The sequence below is a fragment of the Ranitomeya variabilis genome, chromosome 3 (genome assembly GCF_051348905.1).
Source record: "Ranitomeya variabilis isolate aRanVar5 chromosome 3, aRanVar5.hap1, whole genome shotgun sequence".
Taxonomy (NCBI): domain Eukaryota; kingdom Metazoa; phylum Chordata; class Amphibia; order Anura; family Dendrobatidae; genus Ranitomeya; species Ranitomeya variabilis.
The window spans coordinates 220194867-220222661 of record NC_135234.1 but is presented as its reverse complement, the minus strand read 5'-3'; the positions used below and the strand labels follow the sequence as shown (position 1 = coordinate 220222661).

Below are 27795 nucleotides of genomic sequence, written 5' to 3'. Positions count from 1 at the left end.
CCTTCAGTGCCATCGGACGCACCATGGCTCCCCATAGTGGCGGAGCCACAGTACTGCAACGACCAGGACTCTGGGGCGCTGCACTCCCCCCTGGTTAAACACAGTACTCCGGGACTGGGAAGAAAACAACAATACAAGTTAGCAAAAAGACATACAATTTTGTTGAGTGCAATGACAATAAGTATACTTGAACAGGCTTCCCTTTATGGGAGGTAAGGACACTTGAACGTTACAAACATGGCAAAAAATATCATAGCAACATGCTATAATTTACTTCTGTTACCCAACTGGGCATTCTACTTAAGTGCAAAATTGTTGAACAATAATTTAACATTGCCTTTAAGGACTCACACTCTAAATCCACTAAAGACCTTTCTATAATCACATTATAAGGCACTTTAACTTTTTCATTCTCCTACTTTGGATCTGCAGGACCGCCTGTCCTATCGGCACCAGACCTACTGCCTCTCCTTTCTGTTACAGGACCGCCCCGTTCAGCCAGGGCCTACTGCCTTTTCAACTACTATACACAGTATAGAACATAACTTTTCTTTCAGTTTGAGAACACTGAGCCGGCTCTACTTGGCTCCTATAAGGACTCACCCACTAACCCTTACGGGTTCACTTTCTGTCCTTAGTAACACATTACTAACTTTCGATGGGGAACGCAGGGTTTACCTTCTATCCCCCCCCTTTTCTTATCAACATTATCAACTATCCTCTTTTCACAACATTAAACTTTCTCATTACTTCCTTTTACTTTTTCTTTCAGAGAACATTATCAGCATTCCTTTACAATTAACTAATGGCATACATATAACTTTTACATGTAAATATTATCAGCATTTTCTTCCATTGACATTATTGCTACCGGTCTTAAAGCAATATCACCATTTACGTGCAACAAATGAACATCCCCTTTAAGAGGGGACCAAATCTCTGTGAGGTAGCACATCTTCTCAAGCTACCAGTCCATACTCATCAAAGGTTCCAGTGCGGTATCTTCGCAAAGAGTCCTTGTTTAAGTAAAACCAGTAGGGAGCGCCTTTAATAAGGTGCAAACTATATACAAAAGAGTTCGGATCATGCACTGTTCATGATTCAGCAGTTTTTTTTCTTTTTTAAAACTTGTGCAAAACTTTTGGTAACAAAAACAAACAATAGGGATCCCGGGTCAACAAAGGGATCCCTTTAAGAGTTTACCCTGAACGGGTTTAGCAGCCCAACAGAAAACAGTAACTATTTACAGATTCATGGTATCGAGGTTTATTCTTTTAAGTCTGGGGGCGATCCCTGTCCCCCAGCCAACGTGGCACCCGTACTGGTAGTTGGTCTCTCAGATGCCATCAGATCAGCCGGTGCCTGGATTTGAAGGCTAATCCTGCTTGCGAGTTCGGTAGCCGCTACAAGACGTACCGTGGTGATGGGAACGAGGTCCGGCAAATCGGGATCAGTCATGATCGGGACACCAGGGGGCGCTCTCTCAGGCTCACACCGTCGAACGTTCCGGGCACACCATCCTTGTGCACTCCGATGGCGGGTGTAAGTCACCTGATCCCCTCTTTGTAACGGGTCACCATTTCGACTGCAGCAGGGGGTCTTCACATTATAGCTAGTGACAAAGACATCAGTTGGTAGCCCTGGTTCCTGTATGGAACCCCATCCCCTCTTCAGGTGGTAGGCCAGTACAGTTCCCCGCTTTACCACGTCTTTCCTGCCGGGAGCAGACTTCTTACGTGGCGTGTCAGGTGGTTCGGTCTCGTCCCGATCTTTCCAGTGTTGGATCAGACATTCCTTATACTGCTCCCAGGTAAGTACCGCAAGGGTGAGGCCATCCTCCCGGGTCCCATCCGGCCCTGTCCAGGGGGTGTCCCACCGAAGGATCACCCCGTCTAGGCCCACACCTATGGGTTCTCCCATCTTGGTTGGTAGCGGAGGCACTAGCTTCCCCATCGCGTTGGAGGTGAGGATAACCCGCTCCACCAAGAAGGAACGATCATTGCCGGGGTGGGGAGCGGTCACGGGAGTGGGATCGATCAAGGGAGCCGGATCGGTCGGGAGAGCAGAATCGGCCAGGGGAGTAGGGATGTCGTCCATACCTGCACCTGATGTGATTCCACCGATGTCGCTCCGGTCCGTTGACAAGGACACTGGAATCGGCTGCGGCCCGGACCACGGCTCCTCCGGAGTCATCTCTTGACGTAACTCCGCCCTCCATGATTCCGTGACTAGGATAGGCAGGCTCGGCTCCTCCACTGGTGTCTCCAAGGAGTCCAGGTCCCTCACCGGCGGTGGACGCGAGTCCTCTTCTGATGGGTGAGGACAAACCGGGATCACCTCGCCGTTGTTCGGGCACCTGCTGTTCATCGTCGCTGTCCGGCATTCGGCGGCAATGCATGCATCTGACCCTGCCATTTCTCCAAGGTCGAGCTCCTCCTTCACCTCGTTCCCGCCATCGCAGGTCAGGGGGCGGTTCTCTGCTTTGAGGCAGGTCATCGCTTTGCAACAAGAGGCGCAGGGGGCGATCACCGCTTCTGGCGCCACTTTGGTAGTCTCCTCCCATGGCACACCCTCCTGCTTCTCTGGCGTAGCAATGGCGGCGGTTTTTGGCGGGAACTTTTGGCGGTAAATGGCGCAGCACAGTCTTTGCAATAAAGTACAATCCAAGCACAATGAATCACAGTTCCAAGGCACACATGACCCGATTCTTCAGGCTTAAGTAGATCCTGTTCGTGACGCCAAGTTTGGAGCGCCCCCACACCACCGCAGGGCCGAGGGGTACCCGGAGCCGGGCCTCTGGGTCTCTGCTCTGGGGTTGTCATGGTGGCTAGACCCGGTCCGTGGCCCTGTCTGTCAGTGGGGGACGTCCAGTGCAATAAGTGGTGTTGTAACGGTGCAGTTGTGGGGTGCAGGTCGCGGTAAATAACGAGGACACCAGGTTGCAGTCTCTTTACCTCTTTACTGGAGATCTCTGAGTCCTCAGTCCAGAATACGGTTCACCAGGCTGCGCAAGTCCGGCCGGTCCAATGGCACCTCCAGAGTTCACTTCACAGGTGGAAATCGGTGCCTTCCTTCTTAGCGCTATGTGTTGTAGTCCTTCCCTGCTGTGCTTACGGAAAGTACCCCACAACCGTTGTGTCTGTTTCTTAAGTTCCCTCACAACTCGATTAAATGATGTTCTTCTAATCTTCCGTCCCTTCCTGATGTTACAGTTAGAACGGCACCCGTTTGTCGGATAGGCCTGGAGTTCTTCCGGGACCCTAGAGACGCCCCTCTCCCGCAATTGCCTCCCAAGACTTCATAGGTGATATGTGTTAGACAGCCCGCCTTAAACTGACTGTCCTGCCGCTGTTTAGAGTATTGCTTGAAGCTGAATGTTATAATACTCCCTCGGCGTTCCGGCCACCGGTAGTGCGCCTCAGTAGGGTGTTGCTCCGGTCTTACAGCACGACCCCTACTGGAATTCTCCTATTGCTTGATCTCGTTTCTCACTCAGCACAATCTATCTCGCTTCTAGTCCTTTCTTGGGTCCCGCCGCTTCCCGGAGCTGGCGCGGACCCGTTACGTTCTTTTCAATGCCAAGCCTCTGTCAGGATCCCACCCCTGACAGAGACCCTACTGTCTCTTCCTCCACAACACCCTCTGCCACTAGGTGTTGCTTCGTCCAATCCAGTCAGCTTTCTGATCTAACTTCCTGCCTGACCCCCAGTTTACCCACTATGGTGGGGAGTGGCCTAATGAATAGAACCCTTAGCTCCCCCCGGAGGCCCGGCTGTGAAATGTATTGGTGTCTGTGATACCTGATCAGATGAACTCCTTCAGTGCCATCGGACGCACCATGGCTCCCCATAGTGGCGGAGCCACAGTACTGCAACGACCAGGACTCTGGGGCGCTGCAAGTACATAACTAAGAACAATACTAGCCCATGGCCGTGCGGCCATGCGAGCCTTAAATAGTTGCAGCACGTACAGGACCTTCCTACAAGGACCAATGAGAGGCTGCCACAGAGCGTGAGCACCTACAGGACCTTCCTGAAGGACCAATGGCCTAAGCTGCAGTATCTGATCATGTGACCCTCGATCTCCACTGAGAGATCTTACTCTGGGCATGCTCAGAACGAGAAAAGCAGGACTTAGTCCCAGAAGTGTCTGATCGCCGCTGCCCAGCACTGACTTCAATGGCAGAAGCAGGGAAAGCAGCAGTAACTCTTTGTACAGAGTCAGACTGAGCGAGACACTGGGACCGACGTCTCTGCTGAGCAGGCTCCACTGCGGCAGGAGAAGAATTGGAGACCGCAGCGGAGATGGACTGAGATTCCCCCTGTGCAGAGGCAGGAACTCGACCCCTAACATAGAGTTTGCTAAAATACACATCAAGGACTCCCAGACTGAGAAAAGACGAAGAGAGACCTTTTTGGTGACAATTCTAAGCAGTATGTATGGAGAAAACCAGGCACTGCTCATCACCTGCCCAATACAATCCCAACAGTGAAACATGGTGGTGGTGGCAGCATCATACTTTGGGGGTGTTTTTCAGCTGCAGGGACAGGACAACTGGTTGCCATTGAAGGAAAAATGGATGCGGCCAAGTACAGAGATATCCTGGATGAAAATCTCTTCCAGAGTGCTCTGGACTCAGACTTGGCAGAAGGTTCACCTTCCAACAGAACAATGACCATAATCACACAGCTAAATTAACAAAGGAGTGGCTTCAAAACAACTCTGTGACCATTCTTGACTGGCACAGCTAGAGCTAACCTAAACCCAATTGAGCAAAGGCCTGAAAATGGCTGTCCACCAACGTTCACCATCCAACCTGATGGAGCTGGAGAGGATCTGCAAGGAAGAATGGCAGAGGATCCCCAAATACAGGTGTGAAAAACTTGTTGCATCATTCCCAAGAAGACTCATGGCTGTACTAGCTCAAAAGGGTGCTTCTACTCAATACCGAGAAAAGGGTCTGAATACTTATGACCATGTGATATTTCAGTTTTTAATTTTTTATAAATTTGGAAAATTGTCTACATTTCTGGGGGGTTTTTCAGTCAAGATGGGGTGCAGAGTGACATTTAATGAGAAAAAATGAACTTTTTTGAATTTACCAAATGGCTGCAATGAAACAAAGAGTGAAACTTTAAAGGGATATGAATACTTTCTGTACCCACTGTATACACATATATATATATACCGTATATACTCGAGTATAAGCCGAGATTTTCAGCCCAAATTTTTGGGCTGAAAGTGCCCCTCTCGGCTTATACTCGAGTCACGGTCTGTGGCAGGGTCGGCGGGTGAGGGGGAGAGAGCGCTGAGGCATACTTACCTAGTCCCGGCGATCCTGACGCTCCCCCTGCCCGTCACACTGTCTTCGGTTGCCGCAGCTCTTCCCCTGTACAGCAGTCACGTGGGACCGCTCATTAGAGAAATGAATATTCATTTCTCTAATCAGCGGTGCCGGTGACCGGTGATAGAGGAAGAGGCTGCGGCACCCGGAGACCAGCTGTCCGGGGGAAGGAGCGGGACGCCGGGAGCAGGTAAGTATCGCATATTTACCTGTCCGTGATCCACACGCCGGGCGCCGCTCTGTCTTCCCGGCGTCTCTCCGCTCTGACTGTTCAGGTCAGAGGGCGCGATGACGCATATAGTGTGCGCGCCGCCCTCTGCCTGATCAGTCAGTGCAGAGAGACGCCGGGACAGGACGCTGGGGAGCTGCAAGCAAGAAAGGTGAGTATGTGTTTTGTTTTTTTTATTGCAGCAGCAGCAGCGTTATATATGGCACAGATTTATGTGGAGCATCTATGGGGCCAAACTGAACGGTGCAGAGCATTCCATATGGGGCAGCTTTATAATGAGTATCTATGGGGCCAAACTGAACGGTGCAGAGCATATATGGCACAGCTTTATATGGAGCATCTATAGGGCCATAATGAACGGTGCAGAGCATTGTATATGGGGCACAGCTTTATATGGAGCATCTATGGGGCCATAATGAACGGTGCAGAGCATTCTATATGGCACAGCTATATATGGATAATATATGGGGCAATAATCAATGGTATGGAGCATTATATATGGCACAGCTTTATATGGAGCATCTATGGGGCAATAATGAATGGTATGGAGCATCTAATTTTATTTTTGAAATTCACCGGTAGCTGCTGCATTTTCCACCCTAGGCTTATACTCGAGTCAATAAGTTTTCCCAGTTTTTTGTGGCAAAATTAGGGGGGTCGGCTTATACTCGGGTTGGCTTATACTCGAGTATATACGGTATATATATATATATATATAGAGAGAGAGAGAGAGAGAGAGAGTAAAAAAAAAGGAAAACAGCACAAAAAAGTTTGATAAAAAGTAGACTTTATTGCCCAAATGGCGTGTCAACCTTTCGGATGTGATATCCTTTCTTTCTCAGTCCACTTTTTTTCAAACTTTTTTGTGCTGTTTTCCTTTTTTTACTCTATTATTGGAAACCATTTCATGGCTGGTTGGGAAAGCTCTGCATGATACTTGAGGTAGCACTAGATGCTGTTCCAATTTCTCTCTCTCTCTCTCTCTCTCTATATATATATATATATATATATTATATATATATATATATATTGTCATCTTTTACATTTTAAAAATTGCAAAAAGGAAAAGGGGTCACTGAAAAAGATTGGGCACCCTGCATGGTTAGTACCTAGTAGCACTCCCTTTTGAAAGTATGACAGCTGGTAAATGCTTTTTGTAGCCAGCCAAGAGTCTTTCAATTCTTGTTTGAGAGATTTTCATCCATTCTTTCTTGGAAAACTCTTCCATTTTTGTGCGATTCCTGGGTCATCTTGCATTGCCACAGATTTTCAATGATGTTCAGATCAGGGGACTGTTGGGGTCATGTGTGTTTAGGATAATAATCCATTTGTAGAAGCCATCCTCTTTTCAAGTTAAGCTTTTTTGCAGATGATGTTATGGTTGCATCAAGAATTTATTGGAATTTCATTGAATCCTTTCTTTCTTTTACCCATGAAATGTTACCAGTGGCATTGGCTGCATCACAACTCCAAAGCACAATTGATCCACCATCATGCTTAATAGTTGGCAAGATATTTTTCCTGAAATTCTTTGCCCTTTTTTCTCCATACATACCTTTTTATCATTGTGGCCAAAGAGTTCTATTTTAACCTCATCGGTCCACAAGACTTGTTTCCAAAATGCATCAGGCTTGTTTAGATGTTCTTTGGTCTACTTCTGCTCCTGAATTTTCTGGTGAGGATACAAGAGAAATTTTCTTCTGATGACTCTTCCATGAAGCCCATATTTGTGCAGGTGTCTCTGAACAGTAGAACAATGTACCACAACTCCAGAGTATGCTAAATCTTTCTGAAGGTCTTTTGCAGTCGAGCAGGAGTTCTGTGCCTCTCTAGCAATCCAATAAGCACTTATCACTGAAATTTTGCTTGGTCTCCCAGACCTTATCTTGACCTCCACTGTTCCTATCAATTGCTATTTGTAATTACAGTTTGAACTGAGGAAAGAGCATCTTGAAAACATTTTACTATTGTCTTATAGTCTTCTCCTGCTTTGGGGGCCTCCACCTTTTCCATTTTCAGACCTACTTAGAATATCCCATGGCTGCAGTTTTTTGGCACATAGGGGATGCTGGGTTTTTGTAAAGGTTGGAAATTTGCACATGCCAATTTTTGATTATTTGATACTATAAATTTAAACCCAATGTAAATAAAAATGGTATCACTAAACAACGTCATGTTGTCCCGCAAAAAAAATACAGCTCCATCAATGGAAAAATAAAAAAGCTATAGCTCTCAGAATACAGTGATCCATAAACAATATTTTTTTCTATAAAATAATTTTCAATGTGTAGAAGCGATAAAATATTAAAAAAGATATAACTGTGGTATCACTATGATCATACTGACCCAAAGAATAAAGCTGCTTTAGCTCTCAAAATATGGCAATGCAAAAACTTGTTTGTTTGTGTTTGTAAAAAAAAGTTTTTAGTCTGTGGCAGCAGCCAAAACATAAAAATAGATATAAATCTGTTATCACTGTTATCGTACCGATGTGAAGAATAAAGTTGTCTTATCACATATACCTCGAGGAACGGTGTAAAAATAAATAAAACCAATTCTTGACAAGCTTTTGATTTGTTTGTTCTGCCTCCCAAAGATCGCAGTAAGGGTCAGCTCACATTTATCCTGCGCCCTGCGCTGAGCGCTTGCACTGGGGTTTCCATCATCTCTGAAATACGTGATTCAGACAGCACCCCAGGCAGAAGACTCCATATATTGAGGCAGATGGAGACACTGAGGATGCTGTCTGGCTTATGATCTGGCTGTGCCCGTCTTTTTTAGATGTGCATAAAAGCGCAGTCCACCACAGGTTTGTGCACCTCTTAAAAGCCAGATACCACCAAATAAAAGCCACGTAGAGTCTGGAGTAACTCTGCTGCCTCATCAGGGTGAATGAGTCTGTTGGGGGTTTCATCTGAATCACCTATTTGTAGATTAAGATGGGAACCCTGATGTAATTGATCAGTGTAGAGCATATGATAAATGTGATCCAAAATGTTCTGTATCCCAAAATGCCACCAATAAAAGCTTCTACTCATCCCAGAAAAACAAATTCTCACTCAGGTTCGTCATCTGTTAACAGAAATATAGGATGGTCTAGTGTCCACATTACTGGTAGCACAGAGGCTCTGGAAAAGTAAAGTGGCTCCCACCAAAAGAAATCCAGCAAAATCTGCACTGCCAAATACCCCACCTCCAGAGCCCCACGATGTACCTAAACCGCTGTTAGCATCCATGTGTTTAGCATTACTCTAGTGAGGAGACCCACTTAATTTATGGGGTTCATGTCTCCAGAAGCACAAGCTGGGTACAATTTACTGAACACTACAACCTACTAGGCACTACAATGTTCTGTGCATTACAATGGCATATTTGTATTTTCCCTTAGCAACATACATTGCTAGCAAAATCTTCACTACACCTGTAGATAAATTCCCAGAGGGGTGTAATTTCCAAATTGGGGTCAATTGAGAGGGGTTTCTGCTCTTCTCTACACTTAGGGGCTCTATATATGGAGTCTGTAAACTATTCTATGAAAATTCGTTCTCTAAGAGTCAAATAGCACTCCATCCCTCAAAGTGCGTCGTGTGGCCAATTAGTACTGTACAGCCACATATGGGATATTGCCACATTCTACAGAAATTGTGTTACAAATAATGCTATAATTTTACCTATTTCTCTTTGTGAAAATGTAAAATCTGGGCACTAAAACAACATTATACTGGTAAAATGTAATTTTTTTTCTTCACCAATCAATGGTATAAAATGTTGTAAAACACATGTGGTGTAGTTTGTCACTTATGGGGGTACTGCTGTCCTGACACGTCAGAGACACTGCCATAGTGATATGGTGCCCTCAAACCATTCCAGGAAAATCTGGACTCCGATATGACCCTCCTTCCCTTCTGAGCTTTTCCACATATGAGGCATTGCCGTACTCAAGAATGTTATACAAATCTGTGAAATACCTGTGGGTTAAAAATACTCACTACACCCCTGGAGGAATTTTTCGAGATGTGTAGTTTGCAAAATGGGGTCACTTGTTTGTGTTTCTGCTGTTTTGTAACCTCAGTGGATATCCAAATGTGACATGACGTCCACAATCTATTCCACAAAATTTTGCACTCCAAAAATCAAATAGCGCTCCTTCCCTTCCAAGCCCTGCCATTTGCTCAAATAAGAGTTTCTGAGCCCATATGGGGTATTTACTTACTCAGGAGAACCTGCACAACAAATTATGTGGTGCATATTCTCCTGTTATTTTTGTAAAAATTACAAATTTTGAGCTAAAACATTTCTGGAGAAAAAAACATCATTACTAATTTTTACAGTCCAATGATTTAAAATTTTGTGAAGCACATTGGGGTTCAAGATGCTCTCTGCACCTATATAAGTTCCTTGAGGGGTGTAGTTTCCAAAATAGAAGCACTTGTGGAGGTTTCCACTGTTTAGGTACATGAGGGGATTTGCAAATGCGACATGCCATCCGCTATCTATTCCTGACAATTTTGCCCTGCAAAAATCAACAGGAGAAAATGGACCTGGGGGGCGCTCCTTCCCTTCTTAACCCTGCCATGCACCAAACAGTAGCTTTCCCCCACATTCGTGGTATCGGCGTACTCAGGAGGCATTTCACAGCAAATTGTATGTCCCATTTTCTCCTGTTATCCTTGTAAAAATGAAAAATATGGGGCTAACACAACATTTATGGGAAAAAACATGAAGGAGCGCCATTTGATTTTTGCTAAACTGTCTGGAATAGATAGTCGATACCATGTGTTAGGGGTCGAGTTCCTGCCTCTGCACAGGGGGAATCTCGAGCCATCTCCGCTGCAATCTCCCATTCTTCTCCAGCCGCAGTGGAGCCTGCTCAGCGGAGACGTTGGTCCCAGCATCTGGCTCAGCCTGATATGGTGCAGATGGTTACTGCTGCCTTTCCAGACTCAGCCATTGTAGCCAGTACTGGTCAGCGGTGAGCAGATTTCTCTGGGACTAAGTCCTGCTTTTCCCCTTCTGAGCATGCCCAGGGTAAGACCTCTCATTGGAGGTCGGGCATCACATGCTCAGGTACTGCAGCAGCTCCCATTGGTCCTCTAGGAAGGTCCTGAAGTTGCTGCAGCTATAAAGGGTTCACATGGCCACATGGCCATGCGCTAGTATCAACTAAGTTGTGTGTTCAGCGCCAGTGTGGTCTTATGTATGTGGTTTCAGGGTTGAAATAAGTCCCTAGAATACCGGCACCTCTGGTGAGGAGTTGTGTGTGTGATTCAGGGCCCGGCTGAAATAAGACCACTATTCGCTCTATTTGGTAGCAGTGTTCCTCTGTGAGGTTAACAGGGCACAGTGTTCTCTTGTCTTAAGTGTCTCTGTGAGGTAACAGAGTTCACTTATACCGCCATATAGTACCGTCACTTCCTAGCAGCGGGTTTTACTCCTGCACAGTGGACCCCGGGTTGCGAACGCACCTATTACTTTATATATAAATATTTGGTGCATTCCGCCAAACCCTAACACCATGTTGTGTTAGCAAAGCCTCTGATGTGCCTAAACTGTGGAAACCGCCACAAGCGCCTGAGGGTTCAATGTGCTTGTAAAAATGAAAAATTTGGGGCAAAAACATTTCTGGTGAAAAAAATCATTTTTAATTTTTATGGTCCAATGTTTTAAAATTCCGTGAAGTGCCTTGGGGGTTCAAGGTGCTCACTATACCGCTAGACAAGTTCTTTGAAGGCTGTAGTTTCTAAAAAGGGGTTAGAGTTGGGGGTTTCCACTGGTTAAGCACATCAGTTACTCTGCAAATGTGACATGTAATCCACTATCTATTCCAGACAATTTTGCTCTCCAAGTCAATTGGCACTCCTTCCATTCTGAGCACGGCTATCTACCCAAACAATAGTTTTGCCCAACAAATGGGGTACATACGCACTCTGGAGAAATTGCAGAACACATTTCATCTCCCATTTTCTCCTGTTATCCTGATGAATGAAAAAATTAGGGCTAAAGCAACATTTCAAAGTAAAATGTTATTTTTTTCCTTCCTCGTTGTTTAAATTCCTGTGATGCATCTAAAGGGTTAATAAACTTTTTCAATGTGATTTTCATCCCTCATCTGAATGCAGTTTTTAAAATGGTGTCAGTCTTGGATATTTTATGTTGTATAGTCCCTCAAAGTCACTTCAAATGTTAGGAAATTTTGTTGGAAAAATGGAAATTTGCTGATAAACTTTTAACCATTCTGACAAAAAAAAATATGCTAATGTAAGTAGACATGTGGTAATTGTTATATATTGACTATTTTGTGTGTAGAACTATCTAAGTTAAGAGCATAAAAATTCAAAGTTTGAAAATTGCGAAATTTTCATTTTTATTGTCAAATTTTCATAAACAAACCCAAATCATATTGATTAAAATTTACAACTAAAATGAAGTACAACATGTCATAAAAAACATTCCCAGAATCACTGGGATACGTTAAAGTGTTCCAGCGTTATTATCTCATAAAGTGACACATGTCAGATTTTAAAAATGAGGCTCGGCTATTAACGTAGAAGGTCCTTAAGGGGTTAATCCTACTAGAAATTTATAAATAAATGACGAACTGTCTATTATCAGTTGGGGGGAGGGAGAATGTTACTAAATACTCTGATGCTGTCCAATGAGTGCTGACAGTACCAGACTGTGTAGGGAATGGTAACACCAAGTTGTCAATTTATTTGTAAATATATTTAGAAAGAATAATGGAAAAACTGCACAATACAGCTCTGAGCTATGAGAACAGATATGACAAGTGTTCTTTAATGAGGAATGCAACTATTAATTCAAGCCGTTATGTCAGTTTTGGTGACAGATTAAAATATTGCATTCCAATATTCTGCAGATGAGGATTTAAAATTATTTACAGATAGATGAAGCCACAAAAATACAGTGGGATGACATGTGCAACATATTAGCTGCTTCCCTAACATGTTCTTCGTTTTAATGAGAAACTGTAAAACTTCATTGCTGTGGCATGCATAAAACTGGGTTTCCATGAAAAAAAATCAAATGAAAAGATTTACTCTCCTTTCATGCCCTTTCCATGACAATTGGGCTAACTTTCTAACCCTTTAAAGCGAACCTGTCACGTGAAAAAATGTTATTAACCTGCAGGTATGGGGTTAATCTGTAGGTCAATATGGTTCTGAACCTGCCCAGCACTGCCACTGCTAGAAGAAAGTTAACTTCATTCCTTCCGAGAGCGGTCAGGTTCAGTCACGGGGAGGCGGCACCTGTGCGGATTCAGTCACTGCTCAGTGTATAGAGAGTGGCGGCTGTAACCGCGCCTTCAACATTGACTGACAGGAGCGGAGCTTTAGGGCCGGCTGTCAGCCAGTTCCTTGTGCACGGATACAGCCAGTGCTCTGTGATCTGTAACTGAACCGGCGCCGCCCTGTGACTGAACCCAAACGCTGCCGGACAGAATAAAGTTAATTTCTTTTGGCAGTGGAACTCTAAGTCCCAGCTCCGGATGGGTTCAGAACGCTAATAACTTGCAGATTAATCCCATATCTGCAAATTAATAGAAATTTTTGACATGATAGGTTTCCTCTTTTCTGGAGAGCATAGAGGGGCAGCTTTTGACTGCCTACTGATAAAGGTAAGGCTGTCCCCTCTCTCCATGGGTCCAGGAACAGATACATAGGCCCTTCTTTTCTTGAATTTTGTTTTGCAATGAGATAATATTGATAAAGTAATTGTTTTGCATTAGTAAAATTTTAACATTTGACTATAACATCATGGTTAAATAATTTCAGGACCAACTTCAACAATATTAGCTGCAACTAAGGAACCACATACCCAAACCTCAACTCCAACACAAGTTCCTCAAGGATCTGTCACAACTGCGACAACTGAAGGGACTAATAGCAGAAATCTAATTGTAGAGAATAGTGAAAACATCACCTCCACGAGTACAGAACCGACAACTCTGAGTGTGCAATCGACTAGGACCACAACATTGAAACATATTGCACCGACCAACGTACAACCAACAGCCTCAGAGGTTACAGCGGCACCAGGCATCATTGTGAGTATGTGTTGAGATGCGTCATTCAAGTGTTGGAATTACTACTTTCCATCTAATTTTACAATCATCAATGTTGACTGCTATGATTATAGTGATAAAAACATTTGACCCTGACCTTTGGATATCGGTTCCAATGGTGAGAGCACTTATTGATCCTGCTTCGAAATTATTATCTGTTGTTAGTCGGAAAAACTGTACCGTATTACTGTGTTGATTTTCCATGGGGAAAATCGTTTGCATCGTATTAAGTATCTTTTCTTTAGGACCTCATGGAGGACCTCATTCTGACTTAAACCTTTCAGAACTAGGTCTATTTTGTCCTTGAGGACCACAAGGATTTTTCCATTTATGCATCCCAGCTATCTGACAGCCATAACCTTTTCATCAATACGTCGGTATGAAGGCTTGTTTTCTTTACACTATGAGTTGTACATTTTTATAGTAACATTTTGAAGTATATTTTATTTTATAGATTGATTTTTTCATTAGCTGGACAAATGGAAGAAACCATTTTCTTGTACTTGTGGCTTTATAAGTTTTTTTAATACGTTTACAAAAATAAACCTTTTTTTTATAGAAAAATAGATTATTTTATGTCAACTGTAGCTCAGTTTTTAATAGTTGCATCAGATGTTTGCTCTATAGCAGCGCCAACATATTCCATATGGCACAGTCATGGCTACTGTGCCTGAGCCATTTGCAGGAAGTAACATTTGCAGGAAAGGCACCACTGAAATGGACACGTTTATGTTCATATACGAGAAGTGGGTCAGAACAAATCAGAATTATTATCATTTCTCTATGTCTATAGCAAATTTACTCCAATGTTTATCATGTAATTAAAGGAGATTTCTGGGATTCTCACCTAATGGGCTATACAAAGTAAGGGCTCGCTCACATGAGCGTAGAACTCGAACGACTGCTATATGATGTTTTATCAGACAGCACTCAGACCAATATTATATAATGGAGCAGTGCAGATCTGTGTTTTTTCCACAGACTGAATCGGTGTGTGGAAAAGATCTCATCATACTGCAAGTGGCTTCGCAAGTGTGAATGGGTATTCAAGTCTATGGGTGCATGTAAAACCTTGGACTGCACTCAGATGTCTTCTGAATGCAGTTCGATTCCCGTGGACTCGGACAATGGAGAAGATGGAGAAATTAAGTTATACCTCATCTCTGCACCCGTGCTATGATTCATTCATCCGAGAGAGTCGGATCACACTATGTTAACCCTTGGAGTATCAAGATTCTTAAGCATTAGATAATCAATACCAGTGTGATCCTGGCCTTACACTGATATTGAGGTTCATGAATGTCAGAACCCATAGATCATACACTGACAAAAGGCAATAAATTAAAAATTTAAGTCACCAATATGTTCACTTAAGACCAGGGACACATGCACGTAGATTCTCTCATTCAAGAGAATCTGATTCATTATGTAAATGGCACTCAAATCAAATTCATTTCAGAGTTTGAGCCAAGTGTTACCTTAGTGTGATCAAATTCTCTCTGGAAGAGAATCATAGTAGAGGTGAGTAAGTGCATTGTGTAAGTTTGCGGAAATCGGACAGTACTAAGAGGGCAGAGTGATTTCCACACACCGATAGACTTGAATGGTTGAGTGCGATCTGACATTCGCAGAACAAAACGCTGATCAGCACTGCCCCATAGAATAACATTGATTTGATTGCAATCCGTCAAAACATCAGATAATACTCATCTAATGTATCTTGTGTGAGTGAGCCCTAACAAGAAGATCTAGAAGAATTGTATGAGGCACATCCCTTTTACTGTTGCCCAGATGGTCCAAAGAATATTAGCAGATTCATGAGTCTTTGGTATTGAAGACTTATGAAGTCTCAATATTCTTGAAGGATGCACTTTGCTTGCCGATCTCATCTGCAACTCATTGGTTGCTACATATACACATGTGGTCAAAATTGTTGGCACCCCTCGTTTAATCACAGAAAAACCCACAATGGTCACAGAAATAACTTGAATCTGACAAAAGTGATAATAAATAAAAGACATTGCTTTTCAACCATGCTTCCACAGATTTAAGAAAAAAAATAAAACTCATGAAATAGGCCTGGACAGAAATGATGGTGCCCCTGAAAATAATGTGACAAAAGGAACATGTTAAATCATAGTGTGTCCACTAACTATCATCACAGTTGTCTACAATCTTGGAATCCATGAGAGGGCCTGTATATTGGGCTACAGATACTCACTGTGCTGTTTGGTGACATGGTGTGTATCACACTTAAAATGGACCAGAGAAAGCGAAGGAAAGAGTTGTCTCAGGAGATTAGAAAGAAAATTATAGACAAACATGTTAAAGGTAAAAGTTATAAGACCATCTCCAAACACCTTGATGTTCCTGTGACTACAGTTGCACATATTATTCAGAAATGTAAGATCCATTGGACTGTAGCCAACCTCCCTGGACGTGGCCGCATGAGGAAAATTTATGACAAATCAAAAAGATGGATAATATGAATGGTAACAAAAGAGCCCAGAAAAACTTCTATACAGATTAAAGGTGAGCTTCAAGCTCAAGGAACATCAGTGTCAGATCGCACCATCCGTTATTGTATGAGCCAAAGTAGACTTCATGGGAGACGACCAAGGAGGACACCATTGTTGAAAAAAAATCATAAAAAAGCCAGACTGGAATTTGCCAAACTACATGTTGACAAGCCACAAAGCTTCTGGGAGACTGTCCAATGGAGAGATGAGACAAAAATTGAATTTTTTGGCAAGACTCATCAGCTCTATGTTCACAGATCGAAAAATGAAGCATATCAAGAAAAGAACACTGTCCCTACTGTGAAATATGGAGGAGGCTCTGTTATGTTCTGGGGCTGCTTTGCTGCATCTAGCACAGGGTGTCTAGAATCTGTGCAGGGTACAATGAAATCTCAAGACTATCAAGGGATTCTAGAGAGAAATTTGCTGCCCAGTGTCAGAAAGCTTGGTCTGAGTCACAGGTCATGGGTTTCGCAACAGGATAATGACCCAAAACACACAAAAAAAACACCCAAGAACGGCTAAGAGGAAAACATTGGACTATTCTGAAGTGGCCTTCTACGAGCCCTGACCGAAATCCTATTGAGCATCTTTGGAAAGAGCTGCAACATGCCATCTGGAAAAGGCAACCTTCAAACATGAGACAACTGGAGCAGTTTGCTCTTGAGGAGTGGGCCAAAATACCTGTCGAGAGGTGCAGAAGTCTCATTGACAGTTACAGGAATCGTTTGATTGCAGTGATTGCCTCAAAAGGTGGTGCGACAAAATATTAAGTTAAGGGTACCATAATTTCTGTCCAGGCCTATTTCAGGAGTTTTATTTTTTTTTATTCTGTGAAAGCATGGTTCATTTTCATAGATTTTTTATTTATTATTACTTTTGTCAGATTCAAGTTATTTCTGTGACCATTGTGGGTTTTTCTGTCATTAAACGAGCGGTACCAACAATTTTGACCTCGTGTGTATGTCCACATCAGTCATATATCTGGGTCATTGAGTCCCTTTATAAAATATAGTCTGCTGTATTCTGTCATCACTCCTAGTAGGCAAAGGGCAGAGTATTTTTTGTGCTGTTAGGAGAGTTGTGGGAACAGACCTATTCCCATATCCTGCTGCCATTAAACAGGAAAGCATAGTAGACAGACATACTTTATTAATGTATTGCAGCATACAGAAAACAGGAACTTTAGCCATTATGAAAATATTTATTGCACATACATTTATTCTATATAAATACACATTTGGATACTTTTTCAATAAAAAAAAATGAAAATAAAAATCTCTATTTTTTTTTCTTTTCCTTTTGCAGTCTTGCCTAGGCCTTACAAACCTTTCATCAATGTCGCAAGTGGCTTGCTTTGAGTATGAAGATGAAATAACTTGTGTGAGTTTCTAAACAGTAACAATAGTTGAACACTACTCTGTATGGTAAACCATTGGCACATTCCCCACAATTGCAACTAAAAATATATGTATCAGTTGTCAGGGGCACCTGAACACCCATAGAAAAAGCTCCCACAACTTTCACTGTGCAGAAATATGCCTGAGTGAAAAATACAAAAAAAACACGGACATGTGAATAGCACCATGTATTACAGTAGATAAGTCTTGTGTCTTTGAAAAAAACTGATTTTTTTAAAATCGAAAGCCCGAGTTTGTGTCTAAACCCAAGTGCGCTTAAAAAAGTGACTAAGTTCTGCAAAAAAGTGCACTAGGATTCTGCATCTCTCCGAGCCAGAAAGCCACAGCGAGGGACAAGGATAAATAGCCTCCTCTGCTGAAGCCAGAGGAGACCCAATCTTACTCCCAGCATCTGCCTGAGTTCTCACCCAAGCAAGACAATGAGAATCTAGGACTGTGCTCCCCTCCCAGAAGAGGGGAGCCAACAACGCTCTACCCCCGAAACAGGAGAGCCAGGGGGAGCAGAACCTGATGGCAACACAATGCCCCCTAGACCTGTCAAGGAGCGAACCCGTGAGGGAATAAAAATAAATAGTGAATGTTTTTCAGTGTAATACTGACCAGACCTTCAACGGTGAATTTAAAAAATTCCCAATCCATTGGCCAAAATGCCCAGAATTAGGGTGTGTGCATGAAGAAAGAAAATTAAGTGCTTGTGCAAAAGCGCCAATACTCAAGAGGGGTTCCCAATCCCAGTGAGTTAAGGCATCCCAGGGTCACCACTCCTAGGGCACTTCACACTTTGGGCTTTCGATCTTCCCCGGCCCAATGGCATCTATACTGATTGGCCATGTATTCCACCAGATGACTATTTGAGCCATCTAGCGTACTAACAAGCGCCAAACCCCAGTATGCATTGCATCAATCTAACGATCATAAAAGTCAATATTGACCTTTCAATGAGCCTTGCAATATGAGTTAGGATAGAAGCCAAACCAGAGTCTTAATTCACTATTGACTTTTTGGATCACTGGTTCCAATAGGTGGCTCTAGAGTTCAAGTCCTCGTCTTCTCTGCAGAGACAATTCACATATTCCATGTTGGTTCAAAATTCAGAAAAAAATAAGTTTAGTTATTCATTAAAGAATGCTTACAAGGAGATTATGATAGTGTTTGACTCATATTAGACCAGAAGGTCTGCATTCTCCATCGGGTATGTCTGGTATTAAATTTCACTACCTCTCAATACAAAGGGTTTGATCTGCAATATGTATAGACTAAAGTGGCACTGTTCATTGTTTTTTTTTTTAAATAAAATTTCCTGAAGTTACAACCACGAAGTCTGAAACCAAACGTTTGAAAGATTGATTTCTTCTCATTTTTATCAGAATGATTTTTGATAGACTTTATGTGAATTCTAACCACTAAATAAATGTACAAACATATACAAAAGTGTCTGCCTCTACTAAATCTGTATAAGAAGTTGATAGGGTTTGGTTCCGTGCAAGGTCTCCCTACCAAAGCTGACTGATGTCTTCAGTAATGCAGCCTCATGCTTTGGGCCTACAACATTACTTGACAAATGGGTTTCACTGCAGTTTAATGTACAATAAAGACCTGGTTATAATTCCATTCTGGTAGGTCCATATTCAGCTACAGTGTGGAAAATAAGTATTTGATACACTGCATATTTTGCAAGTTTTCTTACCTACAAAGAATGGAGATGTCTGTAATTTTTATCGTAGGTACACTTCAACTGTAAGACAGAATCTAAAAACAAATTTCAGAAAATCACATTGTATAATTTTTAAACAATTAATTTGCATTTTATTGCATGAAATAAGTATTTGATACAATAGAAAAACAGAACTTAATATTTGGTACAGCAACTTTTGTTTGCAATTCCAGAGGTCAGAAATTTCCTGTAGGTCTTGACCAAATTTGCACACACAGCAGCAGGGATTTCAGCCCAATCCTCCATACAGATCTTCTCCAGATCTTTCAGGTTTCAGGGCTGTCACTGGGCAACATTGAGTTTCAGCTCCCTCCAAAGATTTTCTATTGGATTCAGGTCTGGAAAATGGCTAGGACACTCCAGGACCTTGAAATACTTCTCACTGAGCCACTCCTTAGTTGCCCTGACTGTGTGTTTTGGGTCATTGTCATGCTGGAAGATCTAGCCATGACCCATCTTCAGTACTCTCACTGAGGGAAGGAGGTTGTTGGTCAAAATCTCACAATACATAACCCCATCCATCCTCTCTTCAAAGAGGTGCAGTCATCCTGACCCCTTTGCAGAAAAGCACCCCAAAGTATGATGTTTCCCCCACCATGCTTCATGGTTGGGAGAGTGATCTTGGGATTATACTAATCCTTCATCTTCCTCCAAACACGGCGAGTGGAGTTGATACCAAAAAGTTCTGTTTTGGTCTCATCTGACCACATAACCTCCCATGCCTCCTCTGGATCATCGTGATTCTCATTGGTGAACTTTAAATTGTCTTTTACATGTGCTGGTGTAATCAGGGGAACCTTGCGTGCCCAACAGGATTTTAATCCACGACAGCATATTGTGTTACTAACAGTAATGTTTGAAACTGTAGTCCCAGCTCTCTTCAGGTCATTGACCTGGTACTCCCATGTATTTCACAGCTGATTCCAGATCTTTCTCAGAATTATCCTTACCCCACGTAGCGAAACCTTGTATGAATCCCCAGACCAAAGAAGATTGATAGTCATCTTGCGTTTCTTCCATTTTCTAATAATTGTGCCTACAGTTTTTCCTTCTTACCAAGCTGTTTTTCTATTGTCCTGTAGCCCATCCCAACCTTGTGCAACTCTACAATTTTGGTCTCGGACATGCTGGATAGGTTGGAGTGTGATTGATTGATTGATTGATTGATTGATTGTGTGGACAGGTGTCTGTTATACAGGTAACGAGTTCAAACAGGTGCAGTTAATACATGTAATGAGTGCAGAGTAGGAGGGCTTCTTAAAGAAAAACTAACAGGTCTGTGAGAGCTAGAATTCTTCCTGGTTGGTAGATGATCAAATACTTATTTCAAGCGATAAAATGCAATTTACTGTAATTACTTAATCATATAATGTGATTTTCTGTTTTTTATTTTTAGATTCTGTCTCTCACAGTTGAAGTGTATCTACAATAAAATTTACAGACCTCTTACAGACCTCTCCATTCTTTGTAGATGGGAAAACTTGCAAAATCGGCAGTGTAGCAAATACTTATTTTCCCCACTGTATATGTGACTGAGAAATAAATGTCAAACATTTTCTTGCCAGACATATTGTAAACACAAGTTCCTCTGCCATTACTTCTTGCAAAGTTTCACAAGTAAATATTCCCTTGGGGCAGATTTTTGCCTCCTTCCTATAATTGTTCTATAAATGACACAAGGACATGGAAGAAAGCCTAGACCCTTGTTAAAAACATAATGGCATTCCTGTTTCTGAGCAGTGTTATGCACTGATCCAGAATAGTGTCGGTTTTGTATAATGACTTCAAAAACAAAAAAGGGAGTTAAAGTAATCTTTAACAAATTTGTAAGACATTTTATGAAAATAAGGTCTTATCATTATAATGGAACAAAGGCAGGAAATAAGCCAAGTCAATGCAGGTGTTACAGAAAAATACTTAAAAGGGTTGTCTACTAATTTCATATTGATGACCTATCAATATCAGATTGGAGTCATTTCAACACCTTATACCCCCACCAATCAACTGTGTCTTGGCAATGGATGGATGTTATCAGCTGAGGAGTGGATCAACACTACCCCTCTGTGACCATTATAGAGATGACAGAGTTGTGCTGTTCCATCCTCAATTGATCAAATCCGGCCCCCACCGCTGGCACCCAGGAACAGCTGATCAGTGGGGCGCCAGGTGTTTCACCCCACCTGTCTGATTGATGTCCTATCCTAAGGACAAGATCATCAATTTAAAAAAGTGGATAACCCATTTAACCGCTGTCAAATCTCGAGAATTTGGGTTTGTTGACCAGGTTCTCGTAGTGGAAATCTTGTAATCACCAGTGATATCTAGTGTTTTTTTCTCTTTTCCGAAAAATATATCTGCCTGTCTACACAATATAAAACATATTTAAGATTCATTAAGGGGTTTTGTCCAGCTCACAATAAATATCCTCACATGTGCTGTTCCTAGGAGTTCCACTTCCACATTGTCCTTGATACAATACAGTGTGTCTTGTTTTAACACATTATCAGAGCTGTGTATGAAGGGGGCTGGCCATCCTGATCATTCTCACAGCTAAACCAGCTCCCCTCTCTTTATTATACTTCAGTTTGTGACATCAGCATTGGTTGAACAAATGGGCAGAAAGCTGTTAGTTTGGCAGGGATTGTTATTTTTTATGTTGGAATTAGATTACTCTGTTTATTTGAATATATAGGCTTTAGTTCAATTACATTATTTATCCCCTATTTATCCTCATGTAGCTCACAATCTAATTTTCTATCTTAGGCACACAAATATTAGGGTAAATTTCATTTAGGCCCAATTAAAGTGAACCTGACAGCTGGTATTAGACAGCGGTTGTGTGATTTCTACCAGGTATGTTTGACTCTGAAACACTGTGGCATTTATGAGACAAACATACATTAAGAGATGACCAGATTTTTTGACAAGTCAACTATGAGACTTGGTCCCTGGCTGACTTTTATAGTATACTACTTGAAGAGCACGGCGTTGCCTGGGCATAGTAAATATCTGTGGTTAGTTATAGCCCCTCACTTCTCTTATTTTCCCATCACGCCTCTCATTTAGCACCTCACTTCTCTCATTTTGCCATCACGCCTCTCATTTTCCCCCTCACATCTCTCATTTTCTCCCTCACACCTCTCATTTTCCCCCTCATTCCTCTTATTTTTCCCCTCACTCCTCTCATTCCCCCCTAACACTTGTCATTTCGACCTCACATCTGTCATTTTCCGATCACTCTTCTATTTTCCCTCACTCCTCTCATTTTGCACTCACACCTTTTCATTTTCACCTCACACCTCTCATTTTCACCTCACACCTCTCATTTTCCCCTCAGTATATACATGTTTGTCATCTCCCTTATATATAGTATACACCTGTATGTCATCTCCTGTATATAGTATATACCTGTATGTCATCTCCCTGTATATAGTATATACGTGTATGTCTTCTCCCCTGTAAATAGTATATACCTGCTGTATGTCATCTCCTCCTGTATATTCTATATACCTATGTGTCATCTCCTCCTGTATATAGTATATACCTGTATGTCATCTCTTCTGTATACAGTATATACCTGTATATCATCTCCTCCTATATATAGTATATACCTGTATGTCATCTCCTGTATATAGTATATACCTGTATGTCATCTCCCCTGTATATAGTATATACCTGTGTGTCATCTCCTCCTGTCTGTAGTTTATATGTGTGTCATCTCCTCCTGTATATAGTATATACCTGTATGTCATCTCCTCCTATATATAGTATATACCTGTATGTCATTTCTTCCTGTATATAGTATATACCTGTAAGTCATCTCCTCCTGTATATAGTATACACCAGTGTGTCATCTGCTTCTATATATAGTATATACCTGTGTGTCATCTCCCCTGTATATAGTATGTACCTGTATGTCATCTTCTCCTGTATTAGACCTCGTTCACACGTTATTTGCTCAGTATTTTTACCTCAGTATTTGTAAGCTAAATTGGCAGCCTGATAAATCCCCAGCCAACAGGAAGCCCTCTCCCCTGGCAGTATATATTAGCTCACACATACACATAATAGACAGGTCATGTGACTGACAGCTGCCGTATTTCCTATATGGTACAGTTGTTGCTCTTGTAGTTTGTCTGCTTATTAAACAGAATTTTATTTTTGAAGGATAATACCAGACTTGTGTGTGTTTTAGGGCGAGTTTCATGTGTCAAGTTGTGTGTGTTGAGTTGCGTGTGGCGACATGCATGTAGCGACTTTTGTGAGATGAGTTTTGTGTGGCGACATGCGTGTAGCAACTTTTTGTGTGTTGAGTTGCATGTGACAGGTTAGTGTAACAAGTTGTGTGCAGCAAGTTTTGCGCATGGCGAGTTTTGAGCGTGGCGAGTTTTATGTGTGGTGCGTTTTGAGTATGTACAAGTTTTGTGTGAGGCAACTTTTGCATGTGTTGCAACTTTTGTGCATGTGGCAATTTTTCCACGTGTGCAAGTTTTGCGTGTGGCGAGTTTTCCATGAGGCGAGTTTTGCACGTGTGGCTAGTTTTGCGTGAGCCTAGTTTTGCATGTGGCGAGTTTTGCATGTGGCGAATTTTGCGCGTGGCGAGTTTTGAGTGGTGACTTTTGTGTTTTGACTTTTATGTGGCGAGGTTGGTGTATGTGTGGTGAAATGTGTGCTGAGGGTGGTATATACTGTAGTATCCTGTGCTGCTATGTAGCTGAGTACTTCCAACCGCCGCCAGTGGGAACAAGTGCTTGGCCGGGGTGCTGTGTGTCACATCCCCACAGACTTACAATCATGGTGTATCCTTAGGATACTTCATCAATACCAAAAGTCCTGGACACCTCCTTTAAAATAATATTGATTATTCATCTTCACTTGCAGGAAAAACTTGATAATGAAAAGAAAGAACACCTACGATCTTTTCTGTGTAATATGATGAGCACCCCTCAGTGTAATGTAACCGTACACACCTCAGAAGTGCAACCAAGATGTATCCTTTGGATTCCAACTTCAAAAGGTGAGGTCAAAAAAACATTACTCAAGTAAAAAATTTAAAAAATTAAAATTGAAAGAAGTTGTATAACTCCGAAACACTCAAAATATCTACACCGAGGATTAATATGTGAGTCAAAATAGCTGTTTGAGGGTTTGCATAATAATATACGGTATATTGTTATTTTCATGGGGTCCATGGCAGGGTATAAATGACGCTACCTTTATTCTGCAGCTCAATATGACTATATTGATATGAAATTTATTGTATTTTTTATGTTTTATGTTCCATTCTAATAATGCATTAAGTAATGTTTATTCATATTTTGGGGGTAATGGAAGAAATATGTAATTCTACTATTGTTTGGGGGATTTTGTTTTCACAGGACTCACTGTATGGTATAAATGCCATGACAATATTAATAATAATTATAATATTGTCCAAAAATTTTGATTCAAAGTACAGTAAATATTTTTGGTATGTTTTGTTACTTTTAGGCAGCATCAAATCATTTGTTTTTGTGTTCCCACACTTTAGGAGCCAGATATATTTTTTTAACTGCCAGTATAGCTTAATGATTTGTTTTTTTGAAAGACAAGTTGTAGTTTTCATTGGTACTGTTTTGGGCTTACATATGATATAGAGGAATAAAAAACTGACCAATGATATTAAATATTTATGACGTTCATCATGTGACATAAATATCTTAGCATTTTATAATACAAGAAGTTAGTATTTATTTTAACAACATTTTAATATTTTTATTTTTTTCCGTTATGCGACTGAGCATTATATTCATTTAAGTTTTTAGGTATACAGTATAATTATACCTATTTATTGCATTGAAGTATATTGTATGAGTTAGTGGAGAAGAAACAAAGAGGCCCTCACAGGTGGATAGGGCAGCCTATCCTGTGAAACCGCTGAGATGGATTCAAGGATAGGAAAATGAGGGGCACACCCGTCCAACAATATGTAAAAATTAGTTCTTGCTTTATTAAATATTAATTAAAAGCATGGAATCCAAAGAATATATAAAAACCTGACGAGTTTCTGGCCTCCAAGAGCCCTTAGTCATAGGATCATCCTTTGACTAAGGGCACTTGGACACCAGAAACGCATCAGATTTTTATATACTCTTTGGATTCCATGTTTTTAATGAATATTTAATACAGCATGAACTTATTTTTACATATTGTTGGAGAGATGTGGTGCTCATTTTCCTATCCTTGAATCTTTGGCTGAACTTCACCAGCAGGACCAGTACCCGACTCCCAGATTTCAACTTTCAACATCAGATGACATGGAGTGGTGAGCTCATAAATCCCCCACTCGTCTAGATCAGAGTTATCTCTGACCCCATCCAATGTTCCCATGTCGTCCTATGCTACTTTCTTAAGAGTAAGTTTCTCAATTTTCCACTCTACTAGAGCTGACTTAGTAAACTGGATTTTGAAGTGGAAACTTCTACAATTGAAAACATCTTCACTGTGAGGAAACGTTTAGCAAAATGGTGACAAAGTAATGATCTAGAAATGTTCTCTGGTGTTTAGGTTTTGCATTTTAGTTTCAGTGAAGGATATCATTAAAGAGATTTTCCCATCTCATAAAGTGAAGGCATATCACTGAGATCTGCCATTACTTACCTGATCTTTGCAGGCTCTTTCCCATTTCAGTGTGATAGGGAGGCTATACAAAGAGTTTGGCTCCGTTTGGTGTGAGGGGGTATGACTAGCCTCACTTATAATGTAATGGCTGAATGTACATAAATTGGCCTAACTCCCTTAAAGTTAGATTGTAAAATGGAGTAAAAGCTTTTCCAAACATATGGAAGATTTTAAAACATAAAAGAGGAAGATAACTCCATTTTAAAACACATGAGTCTGTAATGTGATGTTCTGCAAGGACATGCGGATGCTCTTTTCTATTGTCCAAATATTTATTGACACCTGTGTACATGATGTACAGTACAGACCAAAAGTTTGGACACACCTTCTCATTTAAAGATTTTTCTGTATTTTCATGACTATGAAAATTGTACATTTACACTGAAAGCCTCAAAACTATGAATTAACATTTGTGGAATTATATACTTAACAAAAAAGTGTGAAACAACTGAAAATATGTCTTATATTCTAGGTTCTTCAAAGTAGCCACCTTTTGCTTTGATGACTGCTTTGCACACTCTTGGCATTCTCTTGATGAGCTTCAAGAGGTAGTCACCAGGAATGGTCTTCCAACAATCTTGAAGGAGTTCCCAGAGATGCTTAGCACTTGTTGGCCCTTTTGGCTTCACTCTGCGGTCCAGCTCACCCAAAACCATCTCGATTGGGTTTAGGTCTAGTGACTGTGGAGGCCATGTCATCTGGCATAGCACCCCATCACTCTCCTTCTTGGTCAAATAGCCCTTTCACAGCCTGGAGGTGTGTTTGGGGTCATTGTCCTGTTGAAAAATAAATGATGGTCCAACTAAACGCAAACCGGATCGAATAGCATGCCGCTGAAAGATGCTGTAGTAGCCATGCTGGTTCAGTATGCCTTCAATTTTGAATAAATCCCCAACAGTGTCACCAGCAAAGCACCCCCTCACCAGCAAAGCACCCCCTCACCATCACATCTCCTTCTCCATGCTTCACGGTGGGAACCAGGCATGTAGAGTCCATCCGTTCACCTATTCTGCATTACACAAAGACACGGTGGTTGGAACCAAAGATCTCAAATTTGGACACATCAGACCAAAGCACAGATTTCCACTGGTCTAATGTCCATTCCTTGTGTTCTTTAGCCCAAACAGGTCTCCTCTGCTTGTTGCCTGTCCTTAGCAGTGGTTTCCTAGCAGCTATTTTACCATGAAGGCCTGCTGCACAAAGTCTCCTCTTAACAGTTGTTGTAGAGATGTCTCTGCTGCTAGAACTCTGTGTGGCATTGACCTGGTCTCTAATCTGAGCTGCTGTTAACCTGCAATTTCTGAGGCTGGTGACTCGGATAAACTTACCCTCAGAAGCAGAGTTGACTCTTGGTCTTACTTTCCTGGGGTGGTCCTCATATGAACCAGTTTCTATGTAGCGCTTGATGGTTTTTACCACTGCACTTGGGGACACTTTCAAAGTTTTTCCAATTTTTCGGACTGACTGACCTTCATTTCTTAAAGTAATGATGGCAACTCATTTTTTTTACTTAGCTGCTTTTTTCTTGCCATAATACAAATTCTTACAGTCTATTCTGTAGGACTATCAGCTGTGTATCCACCAGACTTCTGCACAACACAACTGATGGTACCAACCCCATGTATAAGGAAGAAATCCCACTTATTAAACTTGACAGGGCACACCTGTGAAGTGAAAACCATTCCCGGTGACTACCTCTTGAAGTTCATTAAGAGAATGCCAAGAGTGTGCAAAGCAGTCATCAAAGCTAAAGGTGGCTGCTTTGAAGAACCTAGAATCTAAGACATATTTTCAGTTGTTTCACACTTTTTTGTTAAGTATATAA

General features: G+C 41.7%; 1 protein-coding gene across 1 annotated transcript in view; it reads left to right on the top strand.

Moving 5' to 3' along the window:
* Positions 1-27795, top strand: part of CD34 (CD34 molecule) — a 118086-nt gene that overhangs the window by 64406 nt on the left and 25885 nt on the right. The window contains exons 3-5 of the mRNA XM_077295197.1: positions 13367-13638; positions 17484-17558; positions 24192-24327. Coding sequence (XP_077151312.1) covers positions 13367-13638; positions 17484-17558; positions 24192-24327 — 483 coding nt within the window. The remainder of the gene's footprint in view (positions 1-13366; positions 13639-17483; positions 17559-24191; positions 24328-27795) is intronic.